The sequence below is a fragment of the Crocuta crocuta genome, unplaced genomic scaffold, assembly GCF_008692635.1.
Source record: "Crocuta crocuta isolate KB4526 unplaced genomic scaffold, BGI_CrCroc_1.0 scaffold95, whole genome shotgun sequence".
NCBI classification, from domain to species: Eukaryota; Metazoa; Chordata; class Mammalia; order Carnivora; family Hyaenidae; genus Crocuta; species Crocuta crocuta.
The window spans coordinates 7,305,005-7,317,799 of record NW_027530971.1 but is presented as its reverse complement, the minus strand read 5'-3'; the positions used below and the strand labels follow the sequence as shown (position 1 = coordinate 7,317,799).

The window sequence follows — 12,795 nt, the reverse complement described above, 5'->3', positions numbered from 1 at the left end:
AAAGGGTACCCTTTGCCGATGCCCAAATCTGGGCCCTGTGGGCCCTGTCTCAGCCTTGTGCAAGAATCCATGCCTTCCCTTCCCTGGCCCAGCTGCACAGGGTCCTCACAGCACCCTTTGCCTTGGGCCTGCAGAGCCATAGATAAGCCGTGTGACATTCCTCTGCCTTCAGGTAGGAAGTCTGCTTAGCCCCATTTTATAGACCAGGCAACTGAGCCCCAGGGTGGTTGGGTGACCTTTCCAAGGACACCTGGCCAGGATACGGTACAAAGCAAGATCAGTCCAACTTACGCAACCGTCATGCCTGGGACCCCCATCTCCACACACCCCTGCGTCACATGCAACCAGGCATGGGCTCTCCAAAAAGAATTTTCTAAAGTATCTTTTTTAAAAAACAGTCCGGTTTGCAACCCAGCTGCTGAGCTCTGCAGAGTCAATCCCCTTGGCTCCCCACCTGCTACCTCTTAACATCCTCTGGTCCGAGCCCCCACATCACCCATTTTTGCTAGAACACCTGCTTCACTGACCAAACACAGTAATTACTCAGCTTTGCTCTGGCTTCCGAGGCGAGCCCTGGCAGGCATCCCACTCTGGTGATGGGGCATCTGAGGCCGGGCCCCTTCGAAGGGCAGGGGACAATGCTGAGGGCCCCCAGCGGCCCTGGGGAACATGCCAGCTACAAGCAGCCAGCACCCTAGGCCTCGGAAGGCTACCAGACCCCATTCAACTCTGGACGGCTCCATCCTGCCCCGTGAAAGGAGGCCATGCAGCCCAACCACAGGAGGAAGCAGAAGTCAGCACCGTGGTGACAGCCCAGCCTCTGGAGAACCCGAAGTGTGTTTAAGGGAAGGTTCAGTTCCACCCCTTCCTCTGAACTCCAGGACTTGGAGCCATGAAGGCTTGAGGACTGATAAAGAGCAGAGACGTCCTTGCACACCAAAAAAATCCTATCATCCTGAAGAATAAATGAAGGAAGGTCAATTCTTAATACAATGTGTTCAAAAAGCCACCGTCGTTATTAACACCGTCATCATCTGCTTACTTTTCCCTCTCTCTCCACAGCTTCAATGACTCAGCCCTTCTTGGTTCACTAAATCTGTATTCACGGAGGGGATTCGAACCGTGGACACAGGTTGGAAGGACACCAAGAGGCATCTCTGAGGCCAAGAAGGAATCAACCCCACTCCACCAACCCCCTAATGGCCCCACACCTCTCTGGCCCCCTCACTCTGTGACCAGCCTTCCACCCTAGGAACAACCAGCCAGCGTCATTCTCCTTCACTCAGTCACTCAGCGGAAATCCTACTGAGTACCTGCTGCCTGCCGTGCCCCGGGTCCGCACGGAAACGCAGACATGAGGCGGCCCAGGCCCTGCCCTTAATGAAGTCACCATTTAGCAGGGACATCTCCACTCTAACCTAATGCGCTGCCTAAAAGCTTTTTAAGAACTCAGTGTTGAATAACTCTCAGACTCCTCTCCAGAAGGAACACAGATTCATTTCCAGCAGACCAGGCCTATCCACCCAAATGGCCTACCCTGGAGAGAATGAAGACGCCTTCCGTCAGCAGCTCTGAGCCTGATGGGAGCCCTTTTCCCTCCCAAAAGGCGTGGGTACTTTTCCAAGAACCTGCTACGAGCCAGCATCGACATCACCCTACTGTTGGGGAGGGAGGCAAGGCCGCGAGCTTGCAGGTGGCTGGGAAAGGCCCCTCTCAGGGAAGAAAGTCCACAGGTTCTCTGCAGGTGCTAGAGGGTTGCAGCACAGGGCCGTCAGGCAAGGCTGGTCACAGCCTTCCAGATGCCAGCTGGACTCCAGTCAGCTGGACCCTGGCAGGCACGTCAGCATAGAGGGGCAGACAAAATCCCAAGCAGGCTCCTCGCTGTCAGCGCAGAGCCCAGTGCAGGGCTCGAACTCACAAACCGTGAGACCATGACCTGAGCCAAAATCAAGAGTTGGTCACTTAATGGACGGAGCCACTCAGGCATCCTCAGTAGACCCTGGTTTTCTCTCCCTGGCTCCTAAAAAAATCAGGCCAATGGGGGAGGGGCGCCTGGGTGACTCAGTCGGTTGAGAATCCGACTTTGGCTCAGGTCATGATATCATGGTTTGTGGGTTCGAGTCCAGCGTCAAGCTCTGCGCTGACAGTGCAGAGCCTGCTTGGGATTCTCTCCCTCTCTCTCTGCCCCTCCCCTACTCATGCTTTCTCTCTCTCTCTCTCTCTCAAAATAAATAAAGTTTAAAAAAAAAAAGAGTCAGATTCAACAGCCAAAGGAACCTATAAAGTTCAAAGACAGCCATCCCCTGCATGGCCTCTCTCAGTGGACAGACTACTGCTCACAGCCAGCATCTCTTTTACCCCTCCTGACAACCCTCTGAGGTGGAAATGATCAGCCCCATTTTATAGATGAAGAAACCAAGGCTCAGTGAGGAAACGTGAATTGCTCAGAGTCCTGCAACTCTGACCAGAGCCCTCCCTGCCCCCCTTCTGTGCAGACCCGACCAGAGGCCTATGACACCTAACATATACTGGTTGCTCAGTAAGACTGGATGACCCCCGTTGAATGCACTCTTAGACTGCCGTGGGAAGATCCCTTCTTCCTTCTCAGCTGAGGCTCCGAGGAGGCAAGACACTGGTTCAGTGAGGGAGGGCGCACATGGGGAGGAAAGAGAGTCTGTGCCCATGTGCTGGGAGTCTTAACAGCTGGCCTCGCATCTCCCTGCGGCCGGGAGGGCACACGGCAGAGGACAGACCCACCTTCGGGGATGGCATCCTCCTGGTACAGAGGCCGCAGCAACTGCAACAGAAGACAGAAGAATCGCATCAGCGCCAGGAACAGGGAGGGACCCCCAGGCAGGCTGCTCAGCTGCGGCCTGGGGATGGGAGAGGATGAGAAGCAGCCGCCCGGCTAAGGAGCAGAGGGAGGTGCGTGGTGGGATCACAGAATCTGGAATCCTCTAGAATGTGAGGGTGGAACAAGGTTTTAGCTTTCAGCCAGTGTAACCTCTAGGCTGTGTCTCCAACTTTCTGGATGGCAGCTGGTTCCAAAGTGCCTTCCAGGGTACGCCGGCACTGCGGGTCCCGAGAAGCCTGCCATAAAGGATGTACCTACCTGCAGGGGAGTTCTGAAAGTGCTGGGCTAAACCGCCCTCCACTGCAGGGTACCCTCAGCCTCAAGTAGTCTACTCCATGCACATGGGGAATCGCGTCCAGAAAACGGGGAGAGTTTGGGCTATTTCTCAAACTCATTCAACCTCAGAACACTTCTTTCCCAGAGTAAGCCCAGAGTGGCAGAAAGCGCTTCCTTCTTCTGAGGTGTAATCTTCTGCCCTGTGACCTCCCCTCGGCCCGCATCTGTGCCCTGAGGCCACAAAGACCCACCTGCTCTCCCCTCCCCTCCGCCCCCAAAGAGCAGGGCGGCCAGAGCTCACCCACACCCTGCCTCCTCCCTCGGCACTTCCAGCCCCTGGCAGAGCCTCCGTGCGCGAGGCCAGACCCCTGCCCTTCACCTTCTCCCAGCCAGCCGTCCATACCTGGCTCCCAGGGTTCAGTGGGGCCAGGATGATGTAGTTGGGGTCCGTGGAGGCAGTGGCCCGGGACAGTGCGGGCAGGGTGTGCTGGCCCCCGCGCTTGGCCACCTCTGTGTAGCGCTCCCAGCCACCGAGCAGCAGCCCGTCTGAGCTGTCACACACCAGGTGGCAGCTGTGGCGCTGCTCAGGCCGCGCCTGGGCCCCGTGGGTGCAGTTCTTCTCGCGCTTATTGGGGGGTGACTGGAGGTCGTGTGTCGANATTTACACAAAGAAGTTGAGTTGAGGGCAGAGGTCTGCAGGGCAGAGAAGAAGGGTGGGGGAGGGCAGAGAAGACCCAGTGGTCAGGCAGGAAGGGAAGGGAGGTAAGAGGTCATTGCAAGCCCAGACAGCGACCAGGTCCCTTAGGTCAACTCTAGTTGATGGGCAGTGGCTGAGAAGGACCCTGAGGCCACGGCCAGGCGAAACCAGAGTAGCAAACTCAAACTTTGAGGTCAATCATGGGCAAAGTATAAGCAAGGGAGGAGCCAGCAAGCCACCTATGTGCAAGCCCGCCTCTAGTCCTTCTAGAAGCAAACTGAAAATGGGTCATGAGAGTTTTACCCCAGCAGGTCCCAGTGTAGGGGACCCAAACATTCTAAAGAACAATTTCTCATGTGCTCGATGAAACATCTGCAACATCTACACATCCTTTAGGAACAACGGCAGATAACGAGCTCAAGTAGAAAGCGACGCCCTGGAGCCTCGCCTGAACCACGGGGTCTGTTTGAGAGCTTCTCCCCTGCTGTTTGCTCCCGGATCCAAAATTGCTCTGAGCCTGAACCTTCCATTTTCAGGCCAAGAAACAGGAGGATTCCCCGAGGAGGAGCACAGTGAATTGCTCACAGCTGCTCAGAGGAGGGGGCAGGAGAGGCCTTGTGCCCAGAGCTGGGGGGTGGGGGAGGGGGGCCATCAGCCTGAGTCCCAGAGCCGCCCGCCACCGCTGTCACCGGATCTCGTGCGCCAGCTCCACGCATTTCCAGTGCTCCACAGGCCTCTCGTTCAGCTGTAGCACGGTGTCCAGCTGCTGCAGCCCTGCCCGCTCTGCCGGACCTCCTGCAGGGACCAAGAAAAGCCGCCTGAGGGCTCCTGGAGTCCAGGGTGCGCCAGTGACATGACCCATGACATGACCTAGAGTCGCGGCCCCAGCAGTGGCTTAAGCAAGTCTGCCCCTCTCTGTCTCCTCATCTGCAAAACGCAGGGCCGAACTCAGTGGCTCACAGGGGCCCAGGAAGGAGGCACTCATTTGCCCCCATCTCTCCTCTGCCTGCTCACTCCTCAGCCGTCCACCCTTCTAGCCAGGCCCCACCTCGCCCTCTCTCCCCAAGGGCTCCCACGGCTGCCTCCTCCGAGAACCCTTCCTTGTTGCCAGGCTCAAACACTTCATTCCTTAACGCCATTCTCTGAGTGCCGGTCTTGTGCCGGTCCCCCTGCAGGCACAGGGCGGGACACACCTCCATCACCAAGCCCTGGCTTCTCCTCTGTGGTCAGAAGTCTTTGTGAAAAACAGGGAGAGAATGCCGATTTTTAAGTGCTAATCAGGCTTGGAATAGGATAAAATACCGATCCCACATAAAGTACGTAAGTGACTCTCATTTTCCCGTGCAGCCCTTACTGGAAACGGCAGTTTAGTCCCTGTTTAACATGACTGGGACACAAAATATTAAAAAACCTACTTTCACTTTGATTTTTAAAAAATTGTGAATATATTTTCGTAAACTTCAGCTTCATCTGTGGTCATTTAAAAACAGTATTCTTTGGTTTTGAAAAACGAGGCCGCCGTTCCAGTTTGGGGCTCCCCTTTCAGCTCCCACATCTTGTTTGCAAAGCCAGGTGCCTGACAGGGCTGGGGGTGGGGGACGTGACTGGCATCACCCGAGGCGCTCACTCACCAGAATCCACAGCCTGGACTCGAACCGGAGAGTCACAGCAGATGGTGAAGCCGAAGCCGTCCTTCCCCCTCGGGATGGTGATCTAGGACACAGCCCCACCCAGTTACTCCCAGAAGCCACAGGCTGCTGCCTCTGCTCCAAGGTCCGGAAGCCCACAGGCCCTACCCCAGAGCCGCCCTCCTCTCCAAGGTGAGAGGGAGCCAAGAAGGAGGCTGGCCAGCTCTTGCCGTTCCTATCTTGGCCCAGGCAGCTTGAGCATTGGGTCGTGGGCCAAGCAGGAAGGCTGGGAACTCAGGGGGTAAACCCAGGCTAGAGCCCCAGAAGGGCAAGCCTCACCTTCCTCAGACCCTGCAGACACATGGTCCAGCCCCTTACCAAAATGCCCACTGGACCTGCCCATCTCCACCTCGGTCCCTTCCTTCTTCCCCCCTCCTGCACTGGGGATTCACAGAGCATCTGTCCCGGGCTGGCCCTGTGCTCAGGGCCCAGAAACAAAGCCATCTGGTTACTACCCTCCCACAGCACAGGGGAGGGANCCCCCCCCCCCCCCCCCCCCCACTCCAGCCAAGGGTCAGGGGACAAGTGCAAGTGTTCTCAGGGCAGTCCCTCACTGAGGCCTCAAGGCATCCAGTGAGGGCTGCCAGGTGAGGGGCAGGTAAGGGCACAGATAGGTGTCCTGGGTGAACCTGAACTAGTCCCTGACCTCACTGCGCCTGCTGCGTGGCAGATCCACAACCCTACTTTCAGAATTCCCAGGAAGGGGCCCTCCCCCCAGGATCTTTTTTTTTTTTTTTTCAAGTTTAGAGAGAGACACACTAGCTGGGGAGAGGGGCAGAGAGCCAGGGCCAGGGAATCCCAAGCAGGGCCGCCCTGTCAGCACAGAGCCCGATGCGGGGCTCAAACTCAGAAATTGTGAGATCTTGACCTGAGCCAAAATCAAGAGTCAGACGCTTAACTGAGTGACCCAGGCGCCACACCTCCTTTTTTTTTTTTTTTTAAAGTAGGCGCCACACCCAACATGGGGCTAGGACTCACAATCCTGAGATCAAAGGTCTGGTGCTCTACTCTGGAGCCAGCCAGGCAGCCCTCGGATCTCTTTCCAAAGCAACACACAATTATCGAGCTCCTACTGCATGCCGGGTTCTGCTGACATTTCGAGAGATGAGGTCTTGGTCTTCGGGTCCTAGAGGGCCACAGGAATAGGCCGATCTCTCCGAAATGAAGGCTACAACATGCACTGGAGCTGGGTGTGAGGACAGAGTCGGGAACAGTTCTTTGTGCTTGACCTTGGACAGCGGGCTTGGTGCACAGCAGGAACTCAGCAAGTGATAGTGAGGACAGCCCAGCACTGTCCCACCAGCAGCAGGAAACTGCCAGGATGCAGTGCTGTCTGCTGGCTTGGCTCACCTGGGCCTTGCTCCCCCTCTGCAGGCTGCCAGTTAGGCTTTGGGTGGGGTGCGGAAGGCCCAGACCCTGCCTCCCCAAAGAGGGACTCCAGCCTACTCAGAGCTACAGACCTAAGGGCATCAAAGTCAGAAAGGGGGTTCAGCAGGGCCCTAAGAGATTCTCTGGGAGAAGGGGACATGGAGGGGGCCCTGGTGAGGCCCCAGGGAGGCTGTCCCAGGTGGATTGAGGAAGAAGCCAGCTCAGCAAGCTGGAAAGGGACAAGGGCCAGTGGCTTTGTAAGGAGACTCCTGTCTCCTTCCTTTAGGGACTGTCTCTCAAGGCTGGGCACCTGGCATTCACCTACCAGCTGTCCCAAAGGCCAGGCATGAGGAAGGGGAGGGCCAGGGGACCCAGCGTGGCCAAGGCCCTTGGAGGCTGTTGGGGAGGCCCCTGAGCCTCTGCTTCCCACCAGCCCTGGGCCTGGATTCAAAGCAAGTTTGTAAAACAGGAAATCTGACAGACAAGGGGAAGGGGGAGGGGGCAGGAAAATACCCTGTTCCCATAAGAATTCTGGGAAAACACGCAGCTAAGACAGGAAGAGAAAAAAATGGAAAGAAAGAAAGAAAAACAAACCGTGAAGTGAGCGTGAAAAGCCCAGGCTGAGGCCGAGGGAAGATGTCAGGAGCCTGGTCCACTCCGTGTGACTCGAAAGGCCTTCGGGGGGCCTGTCAAGCCACCCTCAGCCCAAGCAGAAGCCGGGATTATAAAGTTTTTCTAGACCTTTCCCAGTCCTACCCCAGAAAGGGCCACAGCCCTCCTGCCTGGGATCCCAGCTCCGCAAACGGGTCCCAGCACCCATGGGCTCAACGCTAACAGTTTGGGACCTGGCCCCAGAGCTGGATCTGGAAAGGGGCATGCTCCCACAAAAGAGCCTCCCCTCCCACACCCTGGACCCCTCCGGGCAGGACTATGGGCCAGGGCCTCCTGAGCCTTCCTAAGTACCAGCCTGAGAAGAATCAGCCCAGAAAACAGTCTAAGCCAGCTGGGGGCTGGGAAGGGAAGGGATGGGTAAAGGGTGCCAGGAAGCAAGCTCCCCTCCGTGATCAGTGTGAGAGGTGGGACCGAATAAAGGAGGCAAAATCATGCTCTGTCCATCATGAGCACTGAGGTCAATGCCCAGGGAACCGGATCATCACTGCAGCCCCGAGGGGAACGCAGGGCTGGTTTTAGTACGCCCGTTGCACAGAGCAGGCAGCTGAAGGCTAAAGTGAGCAAGGAGCAGCCCCCAGCTCTCAGTCTTCCCCTATGCCCTGGGGCCTCAGGGTCAGGAGGTGAGGGGAGCAGCTCCTGGCAGAGGCCATCCCTCCTGGCGGGTGCTTCTTGCTCTTTCCTGTCCAGGGCAGGGGCCGTCACTGCTCCCAGCTCTCACCCAGGCTAGAACCTCACCTCTGCCCTTCTGCCTGCTTTCTGATCCTCTGTCACGCCCAGACTTCCACCCGGGTCCCTGACTGCCACTGTTGATTGAACATTTCCTAGATGCCCATCCCAGGCCCTGCACCAGGCGCTCTGTACACAGCCTTCCAGCCACCTCACAGCACCATCACTGGAGATTACCATCCCAGCTCCACGGACAAGGAAACTGAGGCTCAGGCAGGTCTAGCGACGTACTCAAGAGCTACAGCTAAGAAGGGCAGAGCTGGGGCCCCTGGGTGGCTCAGTCAGCTAGGCACCTGACTCTTGGTTTCAGCTCACAATGAGTTCAAGCCCAGCATTGGGCTCTGTGCTGATGGTGCGAAGCCTGCTTGGGATTCTCTCAGTCTCTCTCTCTCTCTTTCTCTCAAAATAAATAATTTTTTAAATTAAAAAAAAGTGGGGGGGGGAGGCAGGGCTGAGTTTGAGCCAAGTCTAGCAAAAAGCTGGTGCCCAAATCCTATGCTGGTTCCTAGTATAGGATCCGTCTTGAACTTCAGTCCCAGAGCCCCAGGCCCCACCCAGATCCATGCCTGGCCCTACTCTGACAGCCAGCGGGCCTCAGTCTTCTGGGCCTCAGTCTTCTGGCCCAAGGTAACCAAAAACTTCTCGACCTCCCATGTAGCGCCCTCTGCCCCACCACCCTGCCCCCAGCTTCTGGTGTCACGGGGAGCTGTTCTGCCGGGCTCTGGGAGGCCTAGAGAGGGCGGCAGGGAGGACAGGTGGGCCCCCAGGGTCCAAGCCGCGGTGCAGGAGGCCCCTCTGGGCATCTCCCAAGGACCTGAGGGTTCCTGTCTGCAGGACTCGGGACCCACATTACAGTCTGGTCATTACAACGCACAGAGGGACTTTTCTATACTTTTAAAATCAGAACCATTCCTGAACTCCCCTCAGTTCAGACATCCCCAAAAATCTGGACATCTCTTGCCTTCACCCTCCCTGTCCCCACTTCATGTTTGTAAGAAAAAGTGTCCAGCGCAGCTCCAGAAGGGCCTCGAAGCTACGGGATCATGGCTCCCAGTCTGCCCCACATCCCAAGACTGGAGGCTGAGAGGCCAAGCCTTCTCAGTGAGGATGGGCTCTGGAGCGGAGGACTCCGGAACCACCCCAAGGCATCGCAGCTACCAGGGAGGAAATCATGCGTGCACACATACACACGGAAACATCCCATCTCACCAACACACATGAAAACACACAATCACACACAGACAACGCAGGACAGGCACTCCTGTCCCATCGGAAGTAGTGACAGTTGGTGAAAGTGTAAAGTTAGCAAAAACACAAAACCCAGCGGCTCAGCCATTTCCAGTCTCAAGCTTTTTTTTTTTTTTAAACCCACACTGCCCCCAGATAAAAATCAACTAGATAATCTCACCAAGGACACCACATGTCCGTGGTTAGGACAGAGCTGGCCCTGGTCTGCCCCTAGAGAGGAGGTGAGGGATGGACCTTGGGGCCAGCTCCTGATTCTATCCTCCCCCTAGACTGAAATTAACCTGCAAGGAGCAGAAAGAAACAAGGAAGGACTCGTGGGGAAAGATGTCCTGATCAGGAGAGCCCCCATCTTCGACCCCCAGTGACACCCTACGCGCCCCCAAGGGGCCAAGAACCCACCTGGCGGTAGCGACGCTCCGAGCACACCTTGCAGAGCCCATTGAACCGGTTCATGGCTGCGGGTCCCGTCTCGGCTGCCGCCCCATGAAATCCCAGCTCTCCCCCCAGCAGTGGGAGCCCACACTGCGCCCCGTCAGCCTGGCATGACCGCCCTGGGAAGCCCGCCCCGCAGAAGAATGGCAGGAAATCACCTCTCACCTCCCCAAGCCCTGTCTGTGCTGTGTGCCTCTGCACGATAAGCCCGAAGGCTTCCTGAAACCTCAGAATGACAAGGAAGAGGGAGAGTTTTATATTAAAATTCCTGTCAACTAGTTAGTATTCCCCCCGGCCCCCGGCGGGGAGAGGGCGCCTTTGTTCTGGCTGCATTCTCCGCCGTGGGCCACTTTGTGATTCCAATGTTCTCACAAACACCCCTGGCTGGACGAGAACCCAGGCAGAAAACACGGCCCCCGCTCTATAACAACGCCACCTCCCCCTGCAAATCCCAGGGTCCCGGGTAGCAAATCCAGAGGACTGACACAAGCTAAAGAATCCAAGGACGCCTTAGGGGGTTGCACTCACAGACGTCCCATCTCAAAACAGAGAACACGAACCCTGTGGAGTGTGAGGAGCAGCCTGCCATTCAGAAGCCACTTCAAAGTCAGTTGCCTCGGCTTCACGGCTCTGATGACATGTAGACCATAGAGGCAAATCAGGAAGGGAGCTCCAATCAATAGATGATCTGGTTTCCTCATTTTACCCATCGAGAAGCTGGGGTCTACAGTGGTTAAGGTCACGCAGCAGGGTAGGGGGGAGCTGGACCCCAGTCTTGTTCCCTGCTTTGTAGGGCAGTACCTGGTGAGCCCAGCGCCCCCTACACCCACCTCACCATCTCTGGGGAGACCCACCCCGCCACGCATGTCCCTGACACCTGAGAGTGTCCCTTGGTACGGCCCAGCTTTGGCTGCCGTGACAGTGCGCAGGTCACCCGTGCACAACATCTCCTCCTCCACACGTGCACAACAGGAGAGTTGAGCTAGTGACCTCCGGAGGCTCCCCCTCAGCCTGACCAAGCTTCTGACAACCTCCCCCACGGTGCTGAGTCCGAAGGACATGTCCGAGTTCAAAGCCCAGGAAAATCAACTGGGCCTCAGAGCAATGTCCCCATGGGTCAGGGCCTGTGTGCAGATCCAGAATGAAGCCACCTAGAAATGTGCAGTGTTGATGTCCATGTCATTCCCACAAACCATCAGTTAAGGCTCTCTGGTCACTGCCCTCTCTGGGCAAGTACAGAGAAAGGGAGAGAGATACAGCTCCTTCACCGAAGCTGCAAAGCTTAAACTCCTAACGAAGCTACAGAATATAGTAACCAGCAAATTCTTTTCATACTGTGCTGCCCCAATGTGGTAGGGACAAGACACATGTGCAAGGTACATCTGAGTTCATTAAAGTTAAATAAAAGGAAAAGTTCAGGTCCTTGGTCATACTAGCCCCTCGTCAAGTGGCTGGTAGCTACCATGTTGGACAGTGCAGCTCTAGACTGTATGTGCCATGAGGGCAGGCCCCTCTGACTTGCCCACAGCTATACCCCAGCACCCAACACAGGGTCTAGCCCACGAGAGTGTTCAATAAACAGTGAACAAATGAATAAATGGGTGAATGAATTGAGTCAGGGAAAAGGAAAATGCTTTGTAGACTATAACACGTCTACATGTAAGATGTTATCAGGGAAAAGAGCACCATCATATCTTCCCAAATAGGCCACGTGAGGAGGCAGTGTGGCACCGTGTGCACTTAGAGGCAGCCAGGCCTTACTCCTGGTCCTGCCTCCTTCACTCGGTGGCCGTGTGGCCATGGAGAGTGACCTGACATCTCTGAACGTTACGTGTGTGAGATGAGGAAGTAACAACCATCACAGAGGTGGCAGTGAGGATTAAATTGGGTAACGACAGCATCTGGCGCAGCGGGGCTTCTAGAACAATCGCGGGGAGTTTGTTTCCCCCTCTCTTAGCTGTTAGAGAAAACCATGGATCACCTGCTGTGTCCTGCAAAGGGATGGAATGAGTGTGGAGAATTCACCAAGATCCCTGTGCGAAGGTGAATCTCCAGATTCACAGCCTTGATGGAGTGAGGACCTGTTGGTGTCAGGTTCAGGCCCAGTAGCTGCTCCCTGACATCAAGCAGGCCTAAGCTGAGGGTGATTTGGCCACGACGCCAGGGGAAGCCAGCGGTCTGAGGGGGTCCAGGGGGGAAAGGAAAGAATCAGACTTAAGAGACTGAAAGCTGGTAAGATCCAGATGCCTCCATCTCCAGAGGCCCGGGCCTGCCCCTCCCCCCCCACTGTCCCAACCGAGAGTAACCTGAGGAAAGCACAAAAATAACCCCTTAAAATGCGTGCCTTGCTGAATTTCCAAGCTCCGAGTGAACCTGAGTGTCAGGCACCAAATGTGGTCCTGTTTAGGGGTCTCCTGGGCCAAGGGACAGAGCAGGAGCAAGTCAGAGCCCAGGGAAGTGCCCAGGCCCTGTCACTCCTACCCCGGCGCATCCCCGCCTACCTTGAGTTTCTCCCCGCTCTCAGTGTCCCCACCTCCTGGAATTCTCCGCGGCGGCTCTGGAAGATGACAGAGGAGAGTCAGAAAGCTGCTCCTGGCACATAGGTGTCCATTCCACAGACCACCCAGAGGAGGAGGCCAGAGTGGCAGGCCAGGTGGCTGTCTGGGTGGCTGCTGGCCTCCAGGATACGGGGGTGCACAAGCTCAGGCTACACGGGGAATCAGAGGCCGGGACTGCATGTGAGAAGGACAGAAGAGAAGGGAACACGAAACCCAAGTCCTGAGCCTCAGGACTCCCCACTTGCCCTGCCTATCAAGGTAGGCACCCCCAGGCCA

At 56.4% G+C, this 12,795-nt stretch overlaps 2 protein-coding genes across 2 annotated transcripts in view; both read right to left on the bottom strand.

Annotated features, from left to right (window-relative positions):
- The window catches only part of LOC144236157 (regulator of G-protein signaling 3-like), a gene marked incomplete at its 5' end in the record, with an annotated part of 80,961 nt that extends 77,179 nt beyond the window's left edge, over window positions 1–3,782 (bottom strand). Inside the window, 2 exons of the mRNA XM_077769768.1 lie at window positions 2,758–2,797; window positions 3,534–3,782. Coding sequence (XP_077625894.1) covers window positions 2,758–2,797; window positions 3,534–3,782 — 289 coding nt within the window. The remainder of the gene's footprint in view (window positions 1–2,757; window positions 2,798–3,533) is intronic.
- A 730-nt stretch (window positions 3,783–4,512) lies between these two features.
- LOC144236156 (regulator of G-protein signaling 3-like) overlaps window positions 4,513–12,795 on the bottom strand; it is a 41,941-nt gene continuing 33,658 nt past the window's right edge. The window contains exons 8-10 of the mRNA XM_077769767.1: window positions 12,463–12,518; window positions 5,459–5,540; window positions 4,513–4,622 (exon numbers count right to left, since the gene is read on the bottom strand). Coding sequence (XP_077625893.1) covers window positions 4,513–4,622; window positions 5,459–5,540; window positions 12,463–12,518 — 248 coding nt within the window. The remainder of the gene's footprint in view (window positions 4,623–5,458; window positions 5,541–12,462; window positions 12,519–12,795) is intronic.